Source organism: Podarcis muralis, chromosome 3 (genome assembly GCF_964188315.1).
Source record: "Podarcis muralis chromosome 3, rPodMur119.hap1.1, whole genome shotgun sequence".
Taxonomy (NCBI): Eukaryota; Metazoa; Chordata; class Lepidosauria; order Squamata; family Lacertidae; genus Podarcis; species Podarcis muralis.
Genome location: NC_135657.1, coordinates 116414390 through 116441308, shown reverse-complemented (window position 1 = coordinate 116441308; position 26919 = coordinate 116414390). Strand labels below are relative to the sequence as shown.

Below are 26919 nucleotides of genomic sequence, written 5' to 3'. Positions count from 1 at the left end.
TACCAGTCCTTCCATACAAAAACCCATTCCTGCTTACCTTCTCCCCCCACCAGTTTTCAGCAGTATAATTTGTAAGTGGGAGATCATTTTGTTATTGCCGTTCAACTGGGAGGCAAAACAGGAAGCAGCAGTGACGTGTGGGTATGTACACTCAAGCTAACCTGCTATTGTTGCTTCATGAACATGCTTCAGGAATAACAAGACATCCCAGTTACTCAGTTTTATGTCTTGCAACCCAAAATGCCCTGTGGATTTGAACTCCCTGAGGCTGTAGTCATAGCACTTTTTGAAACTTCCAAGTTCCTGCTGGGGGCAAGAACTTAAAATATAAACAAGTAACGGAAATGAGAACCTATCATCTCGTTACATTTCTGCTGCTTCTGAGAAAAATGCTCATATGACTGACACATGGGAGTTTCATAGCACAAGTTAACTCTTGGTATTTTGTCACATGTTTGAGTGCCCAAACCACAGTGCTGTTTCGCCTTCATCCTAGTAATGCGGATAAATTACTGCTTCACAGAGAGCAGTGAGGCGATGGAACGTGCATCAGAGGAGACAGTGATGGCCAACAGCTTGGATGGCTTTTGAAGATTAGATTAGCCTTTTCCTCTTCTCACAGTGACTGTTCTACCTCCACTGTCAGTGGCAGGCATCTCAGGTGTGCAGAGGGCTGTGGCACTCATTTCCTACTTATAGGCTTTCCATAGGCTTGGTTGGCCACTATGAGAACAGGAGGCTGCACTAGATAGGCCACTGGTTTGATCCAGCAGATTCTTCACTACTCAGATACTAAGGAGAACCTGCCCTACAACTAACAGGACGTAATTTACACAGCTCTTTGCGTTTTCAGGATAATGGTTAGAACCTGCCAAGATTAACAGGCTGCTTAACTTCAGCAAATAGGCATAGAAGGGTCCTCTATTATACTAATAAAGTAAGGTGCCTACATTAACCATGTGAAAATGGCTATGCACCCAGTTGTCAAAATGTGTTCATCAGCAAGATCTGCTCTCCCCTTTGCCAGGGTCTTAACTTCAATAGCCTGGTTCTCAGTGTTAAACCTGCTAGAACCTGAATTAACTCTGCACACGAGGAGGAATCAAGTAGGCAATCAGATTACAAGTTTGTTAACCAGAGGTTATTTGAGTACAATGGGTATATAGATTTCATACACTTTTACTCCAGAACCTGTTTCCATCCTAGATGTTTTCTGCACTTCAGAAATGAATTTAAATGATTGTGCTCAATGAATTCACTTTATAAATTGCATGAAAGGTTTCAGAAGTAGCTTCAGAATAACCAAAATTCCTTGAACACAAAGTATTCTAGCTAGATATCTTCTACGTAAGAACCATTTTGATCAAAACAATTACCCTCAAAGCATGTTAGGAATTGATCCACTAAGCACATCTTCTTTATGAAGTACACTTTATTGTGAAGTTCAAGAGCATATTCAAAGTTTCAGTAATTTCAATCTTCTGACAACAGTATGAAGACTTAAGGTACTATGTATTCCAGTTGTGGATGCAAATCACGTTTATCCCAGTATTGGGATGAGTAATCATTTTAGTGATTTGCTAATACACTTGCCTCTCAACATATCTAACTGGCATATTTTGCAGTCACATCTGGTTGTTTTCTTGCAAAAAAGCCTTAATGGCAGTTTTAATCTCTTTTAAAAGAGAGATTATTTAATCAAGTTGGTAACTTTAAAACCCAGATAACAGGCACTAATGGATTAGTTTCTCTGTACAAGACGTGGTCGCTGTAGCAATAAATCAAGTTTTGAGTTTTGGCTCAAACTTACATTTTAGAGTCTTCTTGCTGCACAAAGTTACATTAGTCATCTGGTTATTTCCTTGGTAACCAGTTCCCACCACTCCACCTTCCTTGTGCATAACCAAGCCAACCAATAAATTGCACTAAGTTTTATTAAAGTCAACAGTATTTGATTGTGAGAGAATGGAAGTAACATTATTTAGAAAAGACATAACATCAGATTTTAACATCACCTTGTTAGTTTGAAGTCATTCATATATTAGGAAAATACTGCTTTCCTCTTCTATGACAGAGCAAGAGACACAAGGTATTTCTAAATGAAATCATTTAGAAAGATCCAGACACTTAGGAGCAGGGAGGGGGAGAATATGGTACATTTAGAGTGATTATGATTCTATAAACAATGTTATAAGATTTTGTGTTCCAAGTATAGCATACACGCCAGAAACACCATGGCAACTTTTAGTCATTTAAGCCATACTTGCTAGTTATTTGTTCGGCTGGGAAGGTATGGTCCAGGAAAAGGTTCTAAAGTGCCATTACTGCACATAAAAAGGTACATTTGGGGCACAATGCAAGCCTTTCCGCTTTGCCATAAGAATTAAGACAATACTTAATCACCATACAGTTTGATATTACTTCCAATAAGTACAATATTTATTAAACATTTCTTCAGTTTGTTACATATTGTGCAACAAATTACAATGTTCTGCAGCCACAAATTATATGCAGAGTGTTAAGAAAAAATCAGCATCTAGGATCCAAAGAGCTACTTTAGGATTGCCCAAGGTCTAAGGCATTGCCAATGGAAATCTGCAACTTTCCTTTCAGGGGCAGCCACCCCCCACCCCCAATGAAACATGCCTCAGTTTAAAAAAAGAAAGAAAAAGGGTTTGCCTGGGAGAGGTACAAGTAGAGTCCAAACCTGCCTTGGGCGCACAGAACCAATTAGTGCAGTTCTTTGGATCAAAGACAGATTGTAATCTCTCCATTTACAACTCTACAAGGAACTAGCAAATCAGATCTTACATAGGACATGTGTCTTACTGAACTTTATTATGCATGGAAAAGTGACAAGACACACTTGTGCTGTTGGATACAAAAAGGGCTACACTTCATCTTCAGAAGACTAAACCTGACATCTAAACATGCCAATATGATCAGAACAAAATAATATATTCCAAGTTTAGCCAACCACAGGAAACGATCTGGTATAAGAAAAAGCAACAAGGATTACACGCATTTTATAAACCAGCACACAAAAGGTTTAACATATTTCTGAAAATGAAGTTAGCTTTATTGAATCGGGGGAATAAAAAAGTCAGTATTGACCATTTACAATCTCTGACCTTTGTGGAGACGATAAGAATCTGTTGTAGTGCAGCTACATACAGTACAATTCAGGCATTTTTTTTCAGTTGGGTTCAGGTTTCAGATTCAATGCAAATGGGGAGGAGAGTTTTAGCAGCAACCTCCACTAGACTGCTTGACGGGAGTGCTCTGAATTTTAACATTGGACTTCTCTGCACCACCTGCTGTAGCTCCAGGACCCATCCGTTTTTTGATCTCAGCAGCCATGGTCATGAAAGACTGTTCTACATTTGTTGCATTCTTTGCACTGGTTTCCAAAAAAGGAATCCCAAGGGAATCTGCAAATTCCTGTAGGTAAAGCATATCAGTGTTATTTATGCTGTCCAAAACTTGGGAGAAAAACAAAGTAGCTCTGCATTTTGCCACTGTACACGAGCGAGTCAGGTGTATATTAACGCCTTACTACCAAAGTCAACACCATCCTTTTATATTACTATCAGGGAACTGCCATCAGTACTGGAGGGAGAGTGCGAAAGCCAGAGGGATTCCAGAGGGCGTCCAGGGATTGGGAGAAACAGCCCATCTTCTGGGGAAGAGAATCAGCGTAGCACCAGTGGAGAAGGGGGGCAGGTGGGGGAAGTGGCGAGGCGGTCCCATGACTCCTTGCCTGGGACCAGTGGGGAGAGTAGGGGTTCTCCGTTGCCCACGCCCTCCCTGCGCAGAAGGCTTCCGCGCAGAGAGGGTAGGCGGAGACTAGGCGTCAAAGAACTTCTTTGCTGGAAGAAGTTTAAGAAACGCCCACTCACGGATTCTGCCAGCAATTGAGTCAGCCACGGGCGAGTGGCTGTCCGGACAGAGGAGGTTCACTTTGGCAGCCCAGCCAGGTGTTTCCACCCAGCCAGCAAGATAAGGCACCTGCTTACGCACAAGCAACCCCCTTAGGAACCATTACAATTAAGTACATTTTACATATCTTGAATCATTGGTACTAGGACTGTGTGATTTATTGATACATTGCTGAAAACCAGCTTAAAGTCCAGATCGTGATAAAGGTTTGACAATTTTTTGACCACGCAATACATCCCCACTCTGCTCACGAAGGGTGGAAGCAGTTGCTGAACTCCTTGCTGCTAAATGCCTCCGTGCTTGCAAGGAGTGTGCTATCAGCTGGCTATGCAGTCCTTTACTGCAGAGTAAAGCATTTTACTGCCATGTAAAGGGCTGCTTTAAAGCTCTAAAGCAGCTCTGCACCCTGTTGTCCAGGGAAGAAGGAAAATGGAGTGGAATTAAGCACAGCCAATTGTAATCTGCTCTCTTTGGAGGCTGTCCTTATCATTGCTCTGTCAGGCAATGGATCTCTTGCAATGGAAAATGTTCCTAGAGGGAACTGGAGAGGAGGGATGCAGAAACCAAAACTGTCCTCATAGGGACAGTGGAGGAAATCATGACCGTGGATCTGGTTCATGAGACCTTGCAGAGGGAGGTGGGACTGTGCTTGCCAAAGCCTCTATGTTGTGATTCTTCTGCAAGAAACTTTGTCCTCCCTCTGTTTTTTAAAAAAGATAATTCCCTCCCCTTCTCCCCACCACTTGTTGATGTATTCTTTAGTTGCAATTGCAAACCTGCTTCTAGGCAAACTTAGGTTTAGGAGGAGTCAGGCTTGGAAAAGATTCTCTCCCCCCGTCCCAATTTCCTAGCTTATAACTTATATCCTAGTAGCCCCAGTGGACTTCTTTAAAATGTTTCCCACTATTTCTGGTTGAAACTGGCCAACTTGGAAATAGCTTGACTCCAGGCCCTTAAATGCCTTAAATTTCACCCCCACCACCCCCCGCCAAGAAATGGTTGAGTTTTCAGGTGGGCGGGCAATGATTGATTTTCCCCCCGTTCAATGAGTGACTGGACAACTGGGCATTTTTTACACACACACACACGCACACACACATAGCAGCTGCCAATCATTTCACAACTGTTGCTATAACTAAAGGGCAACAGTTTTAATTTAGTGAACAGCACTTCTAAAAAATTTAAAGTAGACACTGAACACTTTAAAAACAAGGGTATCCCTGGGGTGTGAAGTTCTCCTTTCACTTGTTCATGGTTATGTTTTTGGTACATTCCTGGGGAGTTTTAAAAAGTGCAAAAAAAAAAATTCCTCCCCACAAAGAAAATGCAAGGTAGTGCTGCAGGAGAACAATGTTCTTGGCTAGGGCTGGGCAATGCATTGTCCAAAACGGGTGTGAAGTTCACATCTAGGAATCAATGGCTTTCCCCTCCCCACCTTCCCCTCCATTCTTATTTCAGACATTGTCATATATATTCTTATATCACGACATTTAGCTGGTGATATAGCACAATGTTGAAAACCAGATATTGCCCTGCCCTACACCACCTGAGCCCATATCCAAAGTCAGAACTGCTGCAATTATTTAAAAAAACTTGTAAAATCAGTTGACGTACCTTTGCTGTTGTATAGTCTACTACTTTCTTTGTGGTCAGATCACACTTGTTCCCTACCAACAACTTGTTAACATTTTCACTGGCATAACGATCTATTTCTTGAAGCCACTGTTTTACATTATTGAAAGACTCCTGGAACATAAGGAGGTATGTGTTAAATATTGCCTTTATCTTGTACAAGTGTACGAGAGAACTTGAAGTGTTGCTATAAGCTAGCTTAAAGCTCACCCCAGCAATTTTTTTTTTAAACTGGACAGATTTTTGGACTAAGGTACTTAAAACACACTCTTCTTAGCTCCATCACTTCTGCCTGTGGCTGCAGCCAAAGAAAAGGACCTTATCAAGCGCGAGATCTTTCCTTCAGAGAGCCACGATAGCAATGAAAATAAGCTGCATTTAGAGCGATTTGGTGTGTGTGTAAACTCTAAAACAGACACTTTTCCGGTCACCTAGGAAGGAATAATTGAAAGACTGCCAGGAAAAGTGGAGTAGGAGGCTCAGAGGGTAGAACTACCACTTTACATGAGCCTCCTCTCTGCACACAAGCTTTTGACACCTATGTACAAAGTTTACATTTCCCCATGGTTTGCTCAGAAACCAATAAACAAGCTTTTAGACACTATTTCCTCAAAGGCAAAAAAAAAGGCCAAGTGCTTACCTGATCTGTAACATCATACACAACTATGATGCCATGAGCTCCTCTGTAGTAGCTAGAAGTGATGGTTCGAAATCTCTCTTGGCCTGCCGTATCCCACTACAAAAAAGCAAGAGAGAACTTAGAAGATGGCATCTGTTCAGAGACGCAGCTCACTCTATTCCAATAGAGAAAAGGGGAAACAGGGAAAGTTAAAAGGAGTTCTGTCAATTCTTTCAGCGATCCATTATGGACTGCTCTGAAGTACCTGCCACAAAAAAGACGACACCTTTACACTACGGAAGTGAAATTGAAAGATACTGCCATGCGTTAAAGCAAGGGGTGTCAACTGTAAAACATGTGACTATTCAAGGACCCTCAGTACATTTCCCCACCCCAGCAACCCCCTCTCTAAATAGCACCTGGCTTTAAAGAGTGAAGGATCAAACCCTCAACAGTGAGGCTTAGCAGCAGCCCTGCCATCATGCGCCTTCAATTAGCAGCCAAGAAGCTCAGAAATAAACAGCACAGTGATGTGGAGCAGCAACATGGTAATTTCCCTGGTCTGGCAGCCGTTGTACTACTAACTTCAGTGAATTACAATTCAGAAGCTTTTTACATACAGTGGTGCCCCGCAAGACGAACGCCTCGCAAGACGGAAAACCCGCTAGACGAAAGGGTTTTCCGTTTTGGAGGCGCTTCGCAAAACGAATTTCCCTATGGGCTTCCTTCACAAGACGAAAGCCCATAGGGAAATCTCCGGGACAGCGGGGAAGCGCAGTGCATCTTCCCCACTGTCCTCAGACCTCCTCCGAAGGCTGGCGGCGGGGCGGAGAGACCTCCTCCCGCCGCCAGCCTTCGTTTCTCCGCTATCCCGGACGGCTTTTGAAGGCAGGCGGGGGGGGGGGGGAGAGCAAAGACTTTTGCCCCCCGCCGGCCTTCAGAAGAGGTCCAGGACCTCTTCTGAAGGCCGGCGGGGGGCAAAAGTCTTTGCTCCCCCCTGCCTGCCTTCCCGGGGGCTTTTAAATCCCTGCCTTCCCGGGGGCTTCGCTCCCGCCCGCCAGCATTTTAAGATCGCCCCGGGACAGCGGAGAAGCCCTCCGCTGTCCCGGGGTTTTTTAAAATGCTGGCGGGCGGCAGCGGAGCTTCGCTCCCGCCCGCCAGCATTTTAAGATCGCCCCGACAGCGGAGAAGTCCTCCGCTGTCCCGGGGTTTTTTAAAATGCTGGCGGGCGGCAGCGGAGGCTTCACTCCCGCCCGCCAGCATTTTAAGATCGCCCCGACAGCGGAGAAGTCCTCCGCTGTCCCGGGGTTTTTTAAAATGCTGGCGGGCGGCAGCGGAGGCTTCGCTCCCGCCCGCCAGCATTTTAAGATCGCCCCGGACAGCGAGAGGCGGGGGCGGCGGCGGCGAGCACGCGCGGGGCGGCGAGCGAGCTCCCTCCCACATCCCATCGCCGCTCGCTTCGGCCGGCCTACTGGAGGAAGGCGCGAAAACCTCGCGCATGCACAGGCCTTCCGCCTGCGACAGCCCAGGGGAATTCCTGCAGGGCTCCACACGCTGCGGATGTCTGTCCGGCGTGCGGGGCGCTCTGCTTTCAGGGCGCCTGACGCTCCGGGAAGCAGGCTACTATCCGCAGCCTAGACAGCCCTGCGGGAACTCCCGCAGGGCTGCCTGGGCTGCGGATGTCTTCCTGAAGCCTGGAGAGCGAGAGGGATCGGTGTGCACTGACCCCTCTCGCTCTCCAAGCTTCAGCGAAAGCCTCCATTCGCCCCATAGGACGCACCCAGATTTCCCCTTCATTTTTGGAGGGGGAAAAGTGTGTCCTATAGGGCGAAAAATACGGTAACTGTACAGAATAGGCACCTGAATGTAGAAGCAAATCTAAAGGGATGGTTGGTGGTGGAAATACAGAGGTTTTAAGTTTTTCATGTGTGCTAAAACTCAGTCTAAGTTTTTTTTAGTTTTTTTAAATGTTTAACCACATCAGTTAACAAACATGGAAACATATGCTATAATGTTATTGTTTTAGTGAAAGAAATTATTTAAGTTGTTATTAAGGAAATGATTATTTTTCTCCTCCCAATAAAATACAGCAGAAAAGTTGTCCAAATATAAAGAGTTAACTTATTAAACCTCACAATAACTTCGTAATTATTTGTCTATGCATTTCTAATAGTATAACCAAATCAGTAATTTTTTATATAACTATAAAAACTACTCTGAAAATTGATTATTCCAAAAATAAAATCTTCATCTGGTTGTAATTATTAAGATTATACCAGCAAGAATGAGTCTTTCTGTAAAAAAAGTGATTCAAATCGATTCTTACTGACTAGTGATTTAAATCAATTTGATTTAAACCAAATCTACCCTGGGGACACTACACCCCTATTACTGTTTCTGCATAGCCTTTCACAGCTAACCCCAGCCTTAACCCTTAACCATTTCAGATACAGAATGTCATCTCACTGTATCAAATATTTTGACAGACTTTGATTCTACGTAAGAGGATTGCAGAACCTTGAGTTTAGTCCACTGTGCACCTGAGGTGTCCAACACAAGCATTTTCCCTACCCCAATTAAAAAGCGTAGCTGGAAAATGGGGTGGCATACCACAAGAAATACAAATTTGCAAGCAATACAAACCACTGATAGATAGTTGGCTTAACATGAACAGGCTCTTAATGGGCTATAGCAGGGAAATGCATTAGATAACATATGAAAATTAGCTTCAGTAAAGAAAGAAAGTAGAACCTTATGCAAATAACACAGCCATAACCACGTGCAATCTCACAACCAAATTATTCTGCCCTATTAAGTCATCTCTGATGTTGCCCAAGGATATACCGTATTTTTCGCCCCATAGGGCGCACCGCCCCATAGGACGCACCTAGTTTTTTTTTTGGGGGGGGGGAATAAAGAAAAAAAATTATTTCCCCCCCAGGCGCGGGGCTGGCGCAGGGGAAGCCCGAGCTTCCCCCAACCCCAGCCCCGAGAACAGCCTGCTATCTGCAAGCCTAGGGAGCCCGGTGGGAAGTCGCGCCATCTCCCCAGGCTTGCGGAGAGCTGGGTGAAGCCCGGGCGCGCTCTTCAGTGCGCCCCAGGCTTCGGAATGCAGGCAGCTCTGCGCAGCCCTCGGGAGACTGTCGCGACTTCGCGCCGGGCTCCCTAGGGCTGCGCAGAGCTGTGCGAAGCCCGGGGCTGCAGGCAGCTCTGCGCAGCCCTCGGGAGACCGGTGTGAAGTGGCACCGGTCTCCCGAGGGTTGCGCAGAGCTTCCTGAAGCCTGGATAGTGAGAGGCGTCGGTGCACACCGACCCCTCTCGCTCTCCAGGCTTCAGCGAAAGCCTGCATTCGCTCCATAGGACGCACACACATTTCCCCTCCATTTTTGGAGGGGGAAAAGTGCGTCCTATAGGGCGAAAAATACGGTAAGCTCTCCAAGAAGAGTAAGGAACCCGTGTCCTTCCAAATTTACTCCAACTGCCATCAGCCTTAGCCAGCATGGCCGCAGGTCCAGGGGTGCGGCAATATTTGGAGGGTCCAGGTCCCCCCCCCCTGCTCTGAATCTTACTGTGTTTTCCTTAGTTTGCTGCTCCCAAAGTGTCACGAGTGCACTTGGTTTTCACTGTGTTCAGGGTTAATGGAGCTTGTTAATTGTATCATTGCAGAAGTCTCTGCATTTAGCACATTAAGATACACCAGATTTCCCAGACTTGTAGTTTGCCAATTGTTTAATTTAGAAATATTGCCTTGCTTAGCAGAGAATACAAACAGCAGTCAAGTTGATTGAAATGAAAAGTCTTCCCTGGAAAAGAGCCTATAAGAGTTCATTGTTGGCTTCTGCACAAGGTTTCCTACCCCTCCCCAGCACAGACAAAAGCAGGTTATTTTGCTTCAGGGAGTCAGAACATAACAGCAGGAACTTAAGTCAGAAACCAAACAAGTTTCCAGTTTTAAAACTGGAGCAGGAACCATATCAACGGGAACGAATTGTTCGGCCAAGCGTTGCAATAATAATAATAACAACAACGCTTGACTTGAAATCACCAGACTGCATTTTAATTAAACACGGGTAAAAAAAATCACAATTCCCCAAACTATCTGATTAGCAGCAGTAAAGCACTTGGACCATTCATTCAGCTCCTACTTCTAATATTTAACCATTTTATAGCACTACAGAAATTAACAAATGGGGCTGGATTCAGCTAAGCAGTTGCACAATAAATCCTAATAGTGGTACAGGGCTGACCCCTTCTCTTCACCTGCCCCCTGTCTCAAATCAGCACTAGGGGTGTGTCCCCCCCCCCCCCCCAAGAACAACACATAGAGGAGAGATTGCACTAAAGGGACAATCATACTGGCACAATGTTGAATTCCTCCCATGAACTAGATTAGACTCACCAAGCAGAACAGGGGATACTTACTATCTGAAGTTTGATTGTTTTCCCATCTAACTCTATAGTTCTGATTTTAAAGTCCACGCCAATTGTGCTGATGTAGCTTTCTGTGTACGTATCATCCTAAATGGGAGAAGAGAAGAGAAAAGAATATCACCATTTACAAATCAGCAGCACTGTGTCCTACAAAGGCCAAACCAGAATCAAGACAAGTCAAGGTTCTGGAAAGGGTGGAGCTGAAGCCATTATACCAGCCTGTACTCTCACCTTGCGTAAAAAGTGATGCAACTATATGCACCAGCAAAGGTAAGGTGTCATGGCTCACTGCAGACACGACTTGCAGTCAAAGTTTGGCCACAGTCACAACTCTTGCAATATATATTTCAATAATGCAATGGGTGAGGAAACCTTAAAGCGCTATCTGCCTGGTGTCACAGTAAGGGCTGATTCACATAATTCTGTCAGGGACAGAAAAGGAGCGAGATCTTAGGTACCAAGAGCAAGTTTATTTACTTTTAACACTTAATCATGTTTGATGCTCAAACAGAAAAGCATGAATTATCAATATGGTGTGTGGTTTTCCATTGGACCATGCATTCCCCATTACCAACCCCAAAATATTGGGTGGGGTTCAACTAAGTTATTGCAGAAGTGGAATTGTATAAGGAAACTCCTTCCTCCCACCTGTTCTGGGGTTTTCGTCATACCTCTGCAAATTAAGGGATGGCATAGGGCACATGCAGGGGGAAGAGAGGGAGAAGTCCTGTTGTGCAAGCAGAGGTTGTTCTGCTCACATAATTATTTAGTTAAATACTGTCCGCAGTTTATATTTATTGTTCAATTATACCTTACTCACATGCTATATAGAACTATTTGCTCTACATGAAAAGTTCAGGCTCAGCCTTTGTAAGATGTTATTTTTCCTGGGAATTTCCAATTACACCAAAAACCATTATAATGCACTGCATGAGTTCGCTGGGCCTTAGGAGTGGTTTTACCCAAAGAGGTTCTTTCTGCTCCAGGTTGGTCTTATCTCTTATTGTGCAAATATTTACTTACTTACTATTTATTTACTTGTTCTGATATTGTTGTTTTAAGAAAAAAACTATTAAACTGTTGGGATTATTGAGATACATTGGACACCCTTTTCATTATATTACTATGAAGCAAATATATCCTCTAGACATTCTTTGTTTCTGTTTTGTTCTTCTTCTGGGTTATAAGTCCAGTATTTTGCTCACACATATTTTCTGGTTTTGCCTCTAGGGCTTCCCAATAACGTAAATTCCTCACTGGGCTAACACTGTGGAGTCTATTGTACCCAAACAGCTTTTGTGTTCGACTATGTTTTTGGACGCAGGCAGCGCTGTGGTCTAAACCACAGAGCCTAGGACTTGCCAATCAGAAGGTCGGTGGTTCAAATCCCTGCGACGGGGTGAGCTCCCGTTGCTTGGTCCCAGCTCCTGTCTACCTAGCAGTTTGAAAGCACATCAAAGTGCAAGTAGATAAATAGGTACCGCTACGGCAGGAAGGGAAACAGTGTTTCCGTGTGCTGCTCTGGTTTCACCAGAAGCAGCTTAATCATGCTGGCCCCATGACCTGGAAGATGTACGCCGGCTCACTCGGCCAGTAAACAAGATGAGCACCGCAACCCCAGAGTCATCTGCAACTGGACTTAACGGTCAGGGGTCCCTTTACCTTTAATGTTTTTGGATCATGATGATACCAATAAAATCTTCATTAACTTGTGAATTAAGAGTTGTTGACTCTTAAGATAAGCAATAAGGGACTTTCAAAGCAGTTTGTGATGTGGCATGGGGCCTGCTTTTCAAAGTGAAAAGCATCAGGCATGCTCAAGATTCTGGCCTACCGATTCTCCCCTGCTGCCAAGTCTTAGATAAGTTATTGTATTTTAGTGTTTTGTTGGAAGCCGCCCAGAGTGGCTGGGGAAACCCAGCCAGATGGGCGGGGTATAAATAATAAATTATTATATTATTATTAGATTTAGTGAAGGAAAGAATAAGAAAGACAACCACCACAAACTAAATGTAGAACTTCATTGTCTTATGCAAAATTAGGCACAACTCACAGCTGCAAACCTTAGCATACTTATTCCAAGTATACTTGGAACTCCATGCAACTGTCCTATCGAACTCCACGCAATTTACTTTCAATTTAATTGTGCATAAGATTAAGCTAAGAGTCCAACCTGCTTGTGTTTTGTATTCTACAAATATTACAAATCATAGAATTAGTTCTCAATATGGCCTACAGTTATCATGTGGTAACTGCAAAGATCATATAGCAGTGTGTTCAAAGATCATATGTTTTGATAGCTCTCCATTCAAGCTACCAAAGGAAGGAAGCTTATCAAGCAGGAATTTTTTTCACTCATCAGCTGGCATCTGAACCAATCATGCAAATGAGCTCAGCACAGCAAGGAGAATTCAACAATATGCGAGTTTTCAGGTGAATATGCAACTAAAAAACTAAACTTCAGTTCTGCCTGCTAGAAGAACCCATTTGAATTTGAAGGGTAACTGCACCCATAAAAGGAGAACTCCTTTTCATGTGACTGTAAATTGGTATTTTCTTTTGATTATGACTAGCCAGTAGGAAAGAAAAACCAGGAAACCTGGAACACATTCATTTTTGCATTGCAATCAGTTTTTAAGGTTAATCGTTAACAAAAAGTTGAAGATGCATGACAACTTACTGCAAACCTAAGCAGAAGGCAAGATTTTCCAACACCAGAGTCTCCAATCAGAAGCAGCTTGAATAAATAATCACTGAAAAGAGAAAACCATAATTAAATCTACTATAGTATGGCACATAGCAATTGAAACTGTTGGTTCATAATACACTTTGTTCTATTTCTATCACAAACTAGGGAAATTTCACACCTGTGTGTGTGTGTGTGTATGAGAGACCTATACAGTGGTACTTTGGGTCACATACACTTCAGGTTACACACTCCGCTAACCCAGAAATAGTGCTTCAGGTTAAGAACTTTGCTTCAGGATAAGAACAGAAATCGGGCTCTGGCGGCGCGGCAGCAGCAGGAGGCCCCACTAGCTAAAGTGGTGCTTCAGGTTAAGAACAGTTTCAGGTTAAGAACGGACCTCCAGAACAAATTAAGTACTTAACCCGAGGTACCACTGTATAAGTAATGCTTGTACCTAAAGTACAAATTTAAAACTAAATTCCATGGTTACCTGGAACTACACTTTTGTGAAGGTACTGAAAAAGGTTAAAGATCCTTAAGTTTCTTCAAAAAAACTACAAGGCTGTCCAGATGGGAACTGCTGGCACTGTACTCCAGTGGTCCCATTTTTACCTGGTTAGCTGGTTCCACAAGGTGATGTTAGGTGACTATTGTTCCACACACTGGCACCAGTGTCATTGTGTTCCATAGGGCTCTATCTTGTCTTTGGACATCATCCACTGAATTGGAGTCTTATTTAACATCTAAATGAAACTACAGGTTAGGGCAGTGTTTCCCAACCGGTGTTCCGCGGCACACTAGTGTGCCGCGAGACGTTGCCTGGTGTGCCGCGAGATGTTGCCTGGAGGGAGGCGGGCGAGTCGGGTGGCGAGAGGCGGGGCGGCGGCGGCAAGGAGAGGCCGCCCAGCGCGGGGCTCTCGCCGTCTGCCTGCCTGGCTGCCTGCGTGGCGCTGACGTCACGGGGCTGTAACGTGCCCCACATAGGCACACGCGGGGCAGCGAGTGAGCTCCCTCCCACATCCCATCGCCGCTCGCTTCGGCCGGCCTACTGGGCTGTCGCAGGCGGAAGGCCTGCGCATGCGCGAGGTTTTCGCGCCTTCGGGATTCCCTTCACGCCTTCCTCCTCCCGGGTCCTTGAGAGCGCGGGAAGCGGCAGCGCGAGACCGCCGTTGAGCCTGGTAGGTATTGCGCTTGCCAAGGCAGTCATTTGGGAAATGAAAACTTGCAAAGCAAGCAACCAGTTCAATCTGAAGTACGTGTATGCTTAATATCCTGTATCTGAAACCTGTTCTGCCCCCTCCCCCACACTTGGTGCCATTTTCATCTACACACGCAGCAGAGTAAGTTGACCCAGAATAGTACCAATTCAGATGGCAGATGGGAGAATGACAGTGCTGAATGCTTTCCCATGTAGAACAGTCCCTGCAAATAAAAACCTAGCACATTTGGAAGAGGGATGCTAGCCTAACCATTACCTTCTATGCTGTTACTATTTTTTTATTTTTATTTTTACATAAGTAAAAAGTGACCTTTCCCCATCTGGCATGGTGGTGTGCCTCGAGATTTTTTTCATGAAACAAGTGTGCCTTTGCCCAAAAAAGGTTGGGAAACACTGGGTTAGGGCACCTGGGCTAAGTGTCAGCAATATATAGATTACAACTAGCTTCACATCTTTTCATCTAATCCAGGTGAAGCAGTGCTGTTCTTGGGGTTTTAAATTGTCTTCTTGGTAACATTCACCTTAAAAAACGGTTTACCATGTTGTAAACTGTCTAGAGCAGGTTTCCTCAACCTCGGCCCTCCAGATGTTTTGAGACTACAATTCCCATCATCCCTGACCACTGGTCCTGCTAGCTAAGGATCATGGGAGTTGTAGGCCAAAACTCCCATGTAGGATGAACAATATTCAAGTGTGACAAATACATAAAGGCTTCAGAGATACTTTCTAGTCCTTAAGAAGAGGTATGCACCATTGTAGAGATGGTTCAAGCTCAGTAGCTATGAATAACAGGATGCTCAAGACATTTGTGATAGCATGGTTGATTCTTTTCCTATCTTGCCCTTTCCAGAGTTTTGTGGAAGCCAGAAAAAACATTGCTACTTCTCAATAGTTACTTAAAAAACACTAGGCTAACAACTAATCACAACATGGAATATGTTTTCAATAGAAGAGGGATCATGTGAAGACCATGGAGTTTGTGTAGATAGGAGAGAACTCTCACAAACCTGAAGAACAGTCCCAATGCCACATAACTTATAACCCTCTTTAAAACACTGGAAATCCCATTTTTATTAAGATTGCTGTGAAAAGCCTTTTGAACACCTAGGCTTTACTACCTGCCATAGGTTGCATTACAAAGAACCCAGTATGCATCAAGAGCAATACTAGTTTCAGGTGATCATAAATCCCCTAGAGTAGCTGAAAGTAAATAATGAACAGCAATTATAGAAAGGCTTTGTATATGCAACACCACAATCCTAAACTCATTACTTGGACAAAGTAAAACTCAAATAAGATTGACTTTCAATTAGTTTAGGATTAAAATTCAAGAGTAAGAAGAGGTAGAATAATGAAAGCTAAAGGGTTCAACTAGTATGTGTGCCCAATGTTTGTTCCATGCCACATTTAGAAGGAATAGATAATGCACAAACCACTTAAGTCCAGTATGTCATACTTATTTAAATATATAGATTACAAGCAATTATGAATACACTGAGTTGCCACTGACCTATCTCAGTATTAGCAGCTGCTAACATGATACACTTTCAGGAAATGTTTGTCTTAAAACCTTGAGCCTGTTAAGACTGTTCAGAGAATAACACTCACTACAGTGCCAAGACTTCCTTAGAACAGATTTGTTGTTTAGCACTCCATGTTGTTAGCTTTACCTAACCAAAATAATGTGACTGTCTGTACTGCATTAACTACTATGGCAGCTGTAATTAGGTCCAGTTAAGAGTATAGGAGACATAAGGGAAGCTCATCAGAAGCACCTACCGTATTTTTCGCACCATAGGACGCACCGGACAATAGGACGCACTTTGTTTTAGAGGGGGGAGAACAAGAAGAAAAAAAACTCCCCCTCTCTGCCCAGCGCCCCTTCAGCGAAGCGGCAGGAGGCGCTGCGCAGAGAGGGGGAGAACTTTCCCCCTCTTGTTTTCCCGCTCTAAAACAAGGTGCCGTTTAAGGTGCGTTCAGGCGGCTACCTTGGAAGCCTGGAGAGCGAGAGGGGTCGGTGTGCACTGACCCCTCTCGCTCTCCAGGCTTCAGGTTCCTTTCGACCTGCTCTTTGGGGCTGGCGGGGAGAAGCCCACTACCAGCCCCAAAGAGCAGGTCAGGGAGCAGTGGAAAGGCGCAGGGGAGAGGCTCCTGCCATAGCCGCGCGTCACCTCTCCAGCCGGGAGAGGGTCGCGGGGCTATGGCGTCTTCGCTCCATAGGACGCACACACATTTCCCCTTCATTTTTGAAGGGGAAAAAGTGCGTCCTATAGAGCGAAAAATACGGTATTCTATTTTTAAGTGCCCCAGAGTAGTTGCAAAAATTCAAATGCATTTTGCAGATTTGACATTGGAATGAGGACCTCTCACTTTAAGAGTATCAAGCAAGTTAACACTGATTAACCATCACATTAAAAGCACTGTTATTCTTCAACGAAGTCTCTGTCCTGACAGTAATATTGAACCACTCATTCAAAAGCATTTTCATCTTAAAAAGAACAATCTTCTTATTACATTTATATCCCACTTTTTCTCCAATGAACGCAGGGTTTCAGTTTTCTGGTATAGTTTTCTGAATATTAAAAGCAGATTTGACATTGCAGATAAGTTTTCGGCAGTGGGAAGGATCCGATTATCTCATGTGCCATTCCACATGGTATTTGATATTAAAAACCCAGAGGTAGGCTGATGAACTTTCAGACATGAGCAGCCTACATATCGGTATGCAACTGCTGGAAGAGATCTAAATAACAAGATTTAGAAACAAAGCTTAATGATGCAGTCCTATGCAAACTTTCCTGGGTGTAAGTGCCAATGAAACAGTGACTCTTATTTCTGAGAATACCTACCTACCTACCTACCATGCCCTTCATTCAAGGATCACAGGGCAGTTTACAATATAAAAACACAAACATAATAACAAACAAAATGCCCCACCAACAGTTTAAAGGGCCATAGATTGTTTAATTAGCCAAAGGCTTGTGAGAAGAGGAATGTTTTTGTCTGGCACCTAAGATATGTAAGAAAGGCGCCAGGTGAGCCTGCCTGGGGAGAGCATTCCTTAAGTGGAGAGCCACCACAGAAAAGGCCCGCTCTCATGTTACCACCCTCCACACCTCTCAGATGACGGGCCTCAGATAATGATCACAGAGTCCAGGTCAGTTCATATGGGAAGAGGCGGTCCTTGAGGTACAGGAGTTCTGAGTCCCTTAAGGCTTTATGGGTCAAAACCAGAACTTTGAGAATTGGGCCCGGAAACTAAGTGGCAGCCAGTGCAGTCAGGCCAGGACTGGCATTATATGCCCAAACTGTTTTGCCCCAGTGAGCAACCTGGCCACTGAATTCTACACCAGCTGAAGTTTCGAAACCGTCTTCAGACGCAGCCCCATGTTTAACACACTGCAGTAATCTGACCAAGAGGTTACCAGAGCACAGACAAAAGAAGTTAAGCTATCCCTGTCTAGCTAGGGGCACACCAGCCAAAGTTGATGGAAGTCACTTCACTTCACTGAGGCCACCTGAACGTCAAGCGACAACAATGGATCCAAGTACAGTGATACCTCGGGTTACAGATGCTTCAGGTTACAGACTCCACTAACCCAGAAATAGTACCTTCAGTTAAGAACTTTGTTTCAGGATGAGAACAGAAATCGTACTCTGGCGGCGTGGTGGCAGCAGGCGGCCCCATTAGCTAAAGTGCTACTTCAGGTTAAGAACAGTTTCAGGTTAAGAACGGACCTCCAGAACGAATTAAGTTCTTAACCCGAGGTACCACTGTACCCCCAATTTGCGTACCCACTCCTTCAGAGGAAGTCTAACCTCATCAAGACCAGACAACCGCCCATCCATCTGGTCTAGGGAACCACCCACTAACACTGCTTCAGTCTTTTATGGATTGAATTTCAGTTTATTGGCTCTCATCCAGTCCATTACTGGACGAGAGACATGGGTCCAGAACATCCACTGCCACACCTACAGATGCAACAGAGCTGTGTGTCATCAGCATATTGCTGACAATGTACTCCAAAACTCTGGACAACCCTCCCCCACACTAAAGACTTCACAGGACTGAAGAGCACTCCCTAAGCATCATCCTCTGAAAATGGCCATCCAAGTAGGACCAGAATCATTGCAAAGCGACACCACCCACTCCTAACTCAGACAGCTGCTCCAGAAGTATACCATGGCCGATGGTATGGAAAGCAGCTGAGGGGGTTGAGGAGAATTAACAAGGACACATTACCCTGTCTCTCTCCCGACAGAGGTCATCCTAGAATGTAACCAAAACAGGAATGTATGATCAATTTATTTCCTAGGCTTCCCATGTTCATCTGCATGTTTCTCCTCTTCCTCTATTGTTTGTTGCATCCACTTTCAGAATGAAAGGTCCCTGGGCCACTACAAATACATAAAATACAGTCCATTCTTCAAAATATCTGAACTGGGAAATCAGCAATACCAGAGAACATTTGATTTTAATGTGCTAAAACGTGCTATTGTTAAAACCTTGGATCCCTAACGCCTTGCAAGTCGAAGTGAGTGTTCCGGTTTGTGAATGTTCTTTAGAACCCAAATGTCTGACGCGGCTTCTGATTGGTTGCAGGAGCTTCCTGCAGCCAATTGGAAGTCGCGCCTTGGTTTCCGAACGTTTTGGAAGTTGAACGGAATTCCGGAACGGATTCCGTTCGACTTTTGAGGTGCCACTGTACTGTTAGCTCACAGCCATTATTTTATTCATATTAAGCACTCACTTCTTACTGATTTCAAGGGCTGGGAGCAAAAGAACTGTGCAACTAGTTTTACGTGTCCAATGGCATTACACAGGGTTGCTTCACTTGCACATTAGCATCTCCTACTATTGTGCAAACTAGTTCTGAAACCAAGGATACTTCCATAAGGATCTGGCACACCAGACTGCATTCTTCACAAAGGCAAAAAGAGCCACTGACCCGCACAAGTCCTTGGATGGACCTAAAGTAGCTCACTAAATCCCTGCCATTAAATCTATACGGACTATAGTAATGACATTCTTCATTAATCCATACACAAGATGCAGCCCTTTTTGGAAATACTGGATTAAAACAAACATTTGCAGCAAATAATTATTCACTGCTGATCTCCTATTTTAGACACACCAGAAACTGAAATGAACTCTTGTCATCAGAATCATCCATTTTATTTCCATACTGCCCTTCCTCACATGGGAGCTTAAGGAGATGAAGATTAAAAAAATCCAAAAATAACTGAAAGCACCTAAAAATCACACCTCAAAAATTAAAAAAAGCATTGGTAGGTATTGGGGGAGGCAGCCCTTTACATTCTTGAGCCCCACACCATTTGGGGTTTTACACCAGTATCAGCACCTTGAATTGGTCCTGGTAGCACACACAGTCTCAGCTTGCTGCCCTGGGCCTCCAGGGAAAGTCTGGAATTAAGGAAGAAACCCAAGCTACATACCTCAAAGGGAGCACAACCCTAACCAGAACAAGTTGTCTCCCCAATTTCTGGAGATGAGAATCACCAATCTATAACACCTCCAGATCATTAGCATTCAGCCTCAGTTTATTGTCCCCCATCTAGCCCATCATTCATCCCCACGCTGGTCCAGCACAGCCTCTCCGATGCAGGTGGAATGGAGAGAGAAGAGAGTATCACTCCAAATTTTAGGATGACACTTCCCAGCAGCTTCATAGAAGTATGAAACAACAAGGTGTACAGAATATACCCCCACAGAGCAATACACCACAAGTGCCACGAGGTCAAGCAGCAGTTCCCCAGCACTACCCCTCTGGTGACAATCCTGCAGGTAGGAGCAGGAATGCTGTTAACATGGTCAAACACTGCGAAGAGATCAAAAGCCATCCAAGTCAAACATCTCCCTGCCCCTCTCTCCAAAGGTTATCAATAATCAAGATGGCCAAGACTGTTTCAGGGTCAAATCCAGATCTGAAGATAGACTGCCTCACCTTTGACAGAAAAGGGAGGGCGGGGGGGGGGGAAGCTTTGCGGAGGGAAGAGTAGCTGAGAGAGGGGAGGCTTCGCTTCCCTGCCTGGCCATGCGGGGGGGCTGAGAGAAAGCCATCCTCTGCAGCGTTGGGGAAGGGGAAGAAATTAGGAAAGCTCCACCTGACAGAGGGAGGGAGACAGTGATAGAAACTGGGATAGGAATGCTAGGAGTCATGTGGCTTCTGGGACCTAGGTTGCGGGTGCCAAAACAAAATGTCTAAGCACCATTTTAAAAATAAATAAATTGCTGGTAGTGAGGCAGCCTCACAGGAAAAAAAAAAGGTGCTAGGCAAATCAGGGCAGCTGCAGGGTAGTATGGCACCAAAAGACACCTATTTTGCTACCACTCTACCCTGTTAAACACCTGCTTCACCGTCAGCACAGAACAAAAAAAAGATGTGGCTTTTTTGCTGCTGTGCTACTGGGCAAATAAGGCGTGTGTCATTTGCTACCACTGTGGCTGGCAGGCCAGCTGGCTGCAAACAGGCAGGTGGAGATGCTAGGTGCCAAGGGTGGCTCCTGAACATTTCCATCCTGTCGCAAAAGGCTGGCTACCTGATACAAAATGCGACTGGCACCCGGCTAATTTCAAACGCTGGTGGGAGAATAGGAGGAGGAGGCAGCAGCAGCAAGAGCGCTCCTGCTGCTGCCGCCTTGTGGAGCAAGAGGGTCATGGGGTTGTTTGGAGCCATAACGCACCTGACGCCGAAGTCCGGAAGCTGTGGGAGCTGCTTAAGAAGTTGCGGCAGCAGAACAAGCAGCTCTACAACTGCAGTGCCGGTAGGGCTCCAGGCAGCCGCCGCAAACAGCTTCTCAGCAGCATCCACAGCAGCAGGGGGTGGGAGTCTGTATGCCATTGATTGTGCCACTTGCCATGGCCGTCGGCACCCTGCTGTTGCCTTCGCCACTGTTCCCTGCCGCCATGAGCAGCCTTTTGCTGCCTGGCCTCAAGAGTCACTGCCTCGGCTCCAACAAAACTGAGCCCAAGTGGCCTCTGCTGAGTGGGTAAAAAAGGAAGAGGAAGTGGCTTGGCACCGGTGGATGTTTTGGCGGCAGGGAAAGCCGCAGAGAATGGCAGCCTTATTATTAGCGGAGCCGCTGAAGCCTGATGAGCTGGACTGGCTGTGGGGAATCACCTGGCTCATGCAGCACCAAAAGATGTGCTTCTTTTGGTGCTGTGCAAGCCGGGAGATCTGTGGGGCACCGCGGCATAAATGGGACTAGACAATGTGTTTTGGAGCCCCACAACCCAGGTTCCAGGCGCCATGTGGTACTTAGCTTTGAACACTGCCTCAGATGTCACAGCCTAACCCTCACATCATACCTTCCCTCAACGCTGCCAACCCACGCTCTGAGCTCTCTCTGTCCCCCATCTCCCAGCCACATGCTCTTTTCTTACTAATTTCAGCAGAACACAAGAAGAGAAACTAAATCCAGCCATAATCAAGTGCGGGATGCAACAACAAATTAGATTGTAGGAACCCAAGTTTAGACTGGCAGCATTTCTGTGCAGTACTTTAGCCATATAATGCTAAAAAGATGTGTATCTTAGCTTTTTCTTCACCATTCATGCAGATCAAATGGGATTCTAAAGTTGGTAGTACTAGTACCACTCTAACATCCTATTGCAAATCAAAGTAACAGCACCACATGTGAAAACACAGCCTGAGTCTCTTGATGGCATGGGCACAATCTGTCCAAAATTAAGTGCTGTCCAAAATTAAGTAGTACCTACTTAACTTTCTCTCAGCTGTGGGAGGATTTTGTCTTTGGTAACTTGCTGTTTTTTAATAATCAGCTGTTTCCGCATCCCCACAATGATCTGACTATATTTCCTAATCCCATCCACCCTCCCGAAAATTCAGCAGACTCCTAGCAAACTTCACATTGACACTCTTTAAAATAATCACTGCTCCACAGTCAACAAATGCTCCTCCTGAAATTATTTATCAGACAAGACAGATTTATGTCAAATTATCTGCTACCTATGAGCTCACTTCAAAGACACAATAAGATATCACTCAGTATTCCAATCTGAAACATCAAGAAACTTGTTGCTGCAATTTAAATATCCACTGCTTATCAGAACAAGTTACAGCTGTGTTGTTGTTGTTTTTTAAAAAGGGGGTATTAGGATGAAACCCTGATACAACACCTGACCAGTTCTTTAATGTTTCTGTTGCAGAATACCGTATTAGAAACAAATACAAACTTCCTAGAGCTGGGGCACTGCTAGGTACTAAAATGACTCACAGAACAGGCTCATGAAATAAATTTGCAGAAAATGTGCATATGCTAATTTACATGCATGGGTGCAAAATTTGGGCTGAATTTCATTGGTATCGTGGGTTATAGCCATTGCTAATCTTGTTCAGAGTAGACCTAGTGAAGTTAATTAACATGGCTAACTTAGGTTGATTAATTTCAGTGGGTCTACTTTGAGAAGAACTTAATAAATGGATTGAGTCCTACACCCCACCTACATTCTATATGCACCTATTAAAAACTAGAAGAAATCTTGTCCAATATCTAACATAACACTCATGCTCTCTTTCACAAACACTTCTCCTTCCACATGCCATTCAGCTATTGCATATATTCACAAGTCCCCTATCACCAGTCAACACCATCAACACACGATATTCAACAACCACGATCTATACTAGAATTGGGAAGAAAATGAAAACAGAGGGTGGTGGGGTCTCAAAGCACTGTGCTTTGCAGTTCACCCAGCCATCCTATAGGCAGGTTTATTTTTATTTTTTGGGACTGGGGGAGGTGAGAAGAACCATGGTCTAGCACAAAAGACCCAGGGTCAGTCCCCAACATCACCCCTGCCTAGTGTCCCCATACAAAGTTTTGAGAGTCATAATAAATTTAGATTTAGTGCCCTACAGTGTCACTGCTGTTGCCAGAAGCAGAACATGATCTCCTGATAGCAGCCTACACAGTTCTCAAGAGAGGAAGAACTTAAAAAAGTGCAAGGGTCAAAGAAGTTCAACAGTTAAACAACCATTTTAAACAGCTAAATAACTTCTTTTCTTAGAAGCTATCACTGTGATGCAGCAACATTGCAAAATTAACGTTAAGCCCACAAAGCATTTTGTAAGCATCATGTGGTGAGCACATGACCAGCAGCTAAGTGAAGGGTAGACATCTATGTCAAGCAGTCAATAGCAATTGGTTGAAAAGTGTGTTAGATGAACTGCCAGAATGAGACAAGACTTCACTTTACTCCTTACAGCTTAAATTTAGGGAACTCAACTAAGCTTTACTACATTTTAACACATAACAGCAGGGTTCATTTGAAAATAAGCTTGTATGGCAGCCTTAAGGGAGTAAGTAAAGTTGGCCTGCTATGTGCGCAATTGCTTCTCAGTGTAGAGGAGAAAATATCATTAACTTTTCATGACGTGTCATAAAATCTTCTCACTCCCCATCTGTGACCACTGCTGCTTGTAACCCAAACTCCCATGGGACAACATTACAGGCTTCCTTCATTTCCCTTTCATTCGCCTTCACGTTTGTTAAGTTTCTAATACATTTTGAAGACAGCTGAAGCCCGAAAGTGTTTCAGTAGTGTAAACAGAGAACTGCTAAGAGTGCAATTTTCAGCCAACAATTTCTTGCCTCAATTGTTAAATCCACTAGATGGCTACTCCCAGCTTCATTCCACTTCCTGCACTATGGAAATAATACTGACTTCTCTTTTAGGGTAGCTGCCTGTTAAAGCAGGGCTGAAACCACAAGGCCTCTGGGTTGACTGTGCTCCTATATGGCCGGAGTAGAGAATCTGATCCAACCCCCCTCTGTCTGACCCTTGAGATTCTCCCCAGTCACACCCTCTAGTATTTGTGCTCTGCTGGAATGTGTTCTTAACTATGGAAGTGCCTCTTGCTTGTCTGGATGGGTGACAGAAGGACGTGTATGAGTACTAAAGCACTGTACAAAGGTAAAACTTGCATTCATTGCTCCACCCACTTTTGCCTCTGGACCTGCTCACCACTGGCAACCTCCAGTTGCTCAGAAAAGAATGCAGCCCTTGCATTCCCCATCCCTGCTAAAATTTATTTATTTTTTAAAAAATATTGACCACACTTTCAAATAAAATATTGCAAGGCAGTAAACCCCCTAAAAACATCAATACGGGAACCTGAGGTGCTCAGAATTTGTGGTCTATCTTCACATTTGTGTAAGAGCAATCCAAGTCCATCATAACTGAGAGCGAGGACAGGAGATAGTCTGCACCACTACTTTTGTACTGTCCCTCCTATATTCTGAAGCACATAGTGATACTGATACCAGTTTTTCCAGTCTTTTGCAGCTGGCCAACTAAGCTGCATGTTCACCTGAATCTCAGATCCCTTCACTAAGATACTGATGCTACTAAACTAAACTAAGAAAAAGGAGTTTGGACAAGACAGCAGGCCTTCAGGGGGAGAGAAGCAAACAACGAAAATTGGGACGGGGAGGCTGGGAAGAGAAACTGGTAGGTGGAAAAGACAAATATGGGAGAGTTGACAGAGATAGCAACAAAGATGCAGTTGTAGAGACTTGTAAGGAAAACAGTGAAGGGTGTCGCTGAGATACCTGAATGAAGATAGAGACTGCACCTGCAAAGAGGGAAAGAGTCCCATGGGGTATAAAGAGAACAGAAGAAATGTTGAGAGAGAGAAGTTCAGGGAGGCCTGTAGCCATGGGGTGGGAGAGGAATCAATACACTTACGGGTCACAGAGAAAAAGAGGCAGCGAAGAGATTACAATTAAAAGTTACAGCTGAGGGCACAAAGCAGGGGTCAGAGCACAGGACTTAAACCTGGGAGACCATTGAGTCATAACTCATGCAAGAGATGTAGATCAGTTGGTACGGCATAAGACTCTCAATCTCAGGGTTGTGGGTTCGAGTCCCATGCTGGGCAAAATTTTCCTGCATTGCAGAGGGCTGGACTAAATGATCCTCATGGTCCCTTCTAAATCTACAATTCTATGATTCTATCCTGGGTAACTTTGGGCTACTTACCTATCCTATATCAAAGGAATGTTGTGAGGATTAAAAAGAGGCGAGCCACATATACTGCCCTGTGCTCACTGGAGAAAAAGTGGATTATTATTTTTTAAACAACTCCCACTGACTTTCAGAGATTAAAATACTAACACAGCTCTAGTGTGTTACTGAAAGCATTCTACACAGTGTGATTTGAGTTGTGCACCTCTACTATAAGGTTTGCCAGCAAGTATGCATACTACTACTTAGCATCTGGGCTCCACAATTTAAAGTTTGAGTTGCATACAACATAGGTGCGCAGAACACAAAGGCACAAGAACGGAACCGGGCAAAACCATATCTCACAAACACTTTTTAAAAGATTGTTTTGCCCGAATCTGTTCTTGTGGCTTTGTGTTCTGCGCACCTATGCTGAATGCAACTCAAACGTTAAATAGCGGAGCCCAGACGCTAAGTAGTAGTATGCATAGTTGCATACTATAGTAGTAGAGGTGCACAACTCGCATCAGGCTATATCTCTCTCCACAGCAGGAACTGTTACCGAGAATGTCATCAGGAAGCAACCTGTGACATCCATTCCCCTAATACTGGGGACCCTTTATAGATCCTCGCCGGTCAAATGCGCCCAAACCATCCCCCTCCCGGCCCCACAACAGGACTTGGGGGGGGAACCCTCAGGCACATTCAATTCCACCGCTTCGTCTCCACAGGACCCCCCCCCCCGCCCCAATATTCCATTAATACCACTTTTTCGCAGGCCCTTCAGCCCCCTACTTTCTGCGGCTGGGAGGCCGGTGGGAGCAACTCACTGCCCCCCACCCCGCGTCCAGCCCCCTTCACCTCAGAGATACTTGTCCCCCCGCACCTACTCCTGCTCTTCGACTTCCGCGTCGCCCCCCAACCCCGAATTAGGGTTTCCCCTCCCCCCTCCAACCTAACCGCCCCCCCTTCGGCCCACGCGCAGGCGCAGAGCGACCCTCCCCTGGCGCGGCGCTACTCACTATTCGGGATTCATGCTTGACATGTCAGCGGGGCCCCGCGGCCTGTGAAGAACGAGCTCGCTCCGCGGAGCAGGCGGCGGTCAGACCCACCGGTGGCGGCGGCGGCGGCGGCGGCGGCTCCTCCCGGCGGTCAGGCTCCCTTTATCCGACCGAGCAGCGGAGGGGCGAGCGGAGGGCAGCACCGGCAAACGGACGCGGCGTCTCCCTTCTTGGCCGGGCTCCACTCCTCCCCTCACAGGCGGCGGCGGCGGCGGCAGGCAGCGTCCGCTCCGGCACCCAGATCCCAAAATGGCTGCCGGCCCCGCGAACCAGGAAACAGAGAGGCATCCGAGAGGAGGGGCCGGGCTTACATTGCGGCGGCCGAGCGGGGGAGGCCTT

The 26919-nt window shown here is 45.2% G+C and overlaps 1 protein-coding gene across 1 annotated transcript; it reads right to left on the bottom strand.

Moving 5' to 3' along the window:
* Positions 1-1916: 1916 nt before the first annotated feature.
* Positions 1917-26919, bottom strand: RAB1A (RAB1A, member RAS oncogene family). The gene is made up of 6 exons (XM_028722034.2): positions 26542-26919; positions 13302-13374; positions 10613-10708; positions 6212-6307; positions 5554-5685; positions 1917-3441 (listed from the first exon to the last, which is right to left on the bottom strand). The coding sequence occupies exons 1-6, from the start codon at positions 26562-26564 to the stop codon at positions 3244-3246; spliced, it is 618 nt and encodes a 205-aa protein (XP_028577867.1). The 5' UTR covers positions 26565-26919; the 3' UTR covers positions 1917-3243.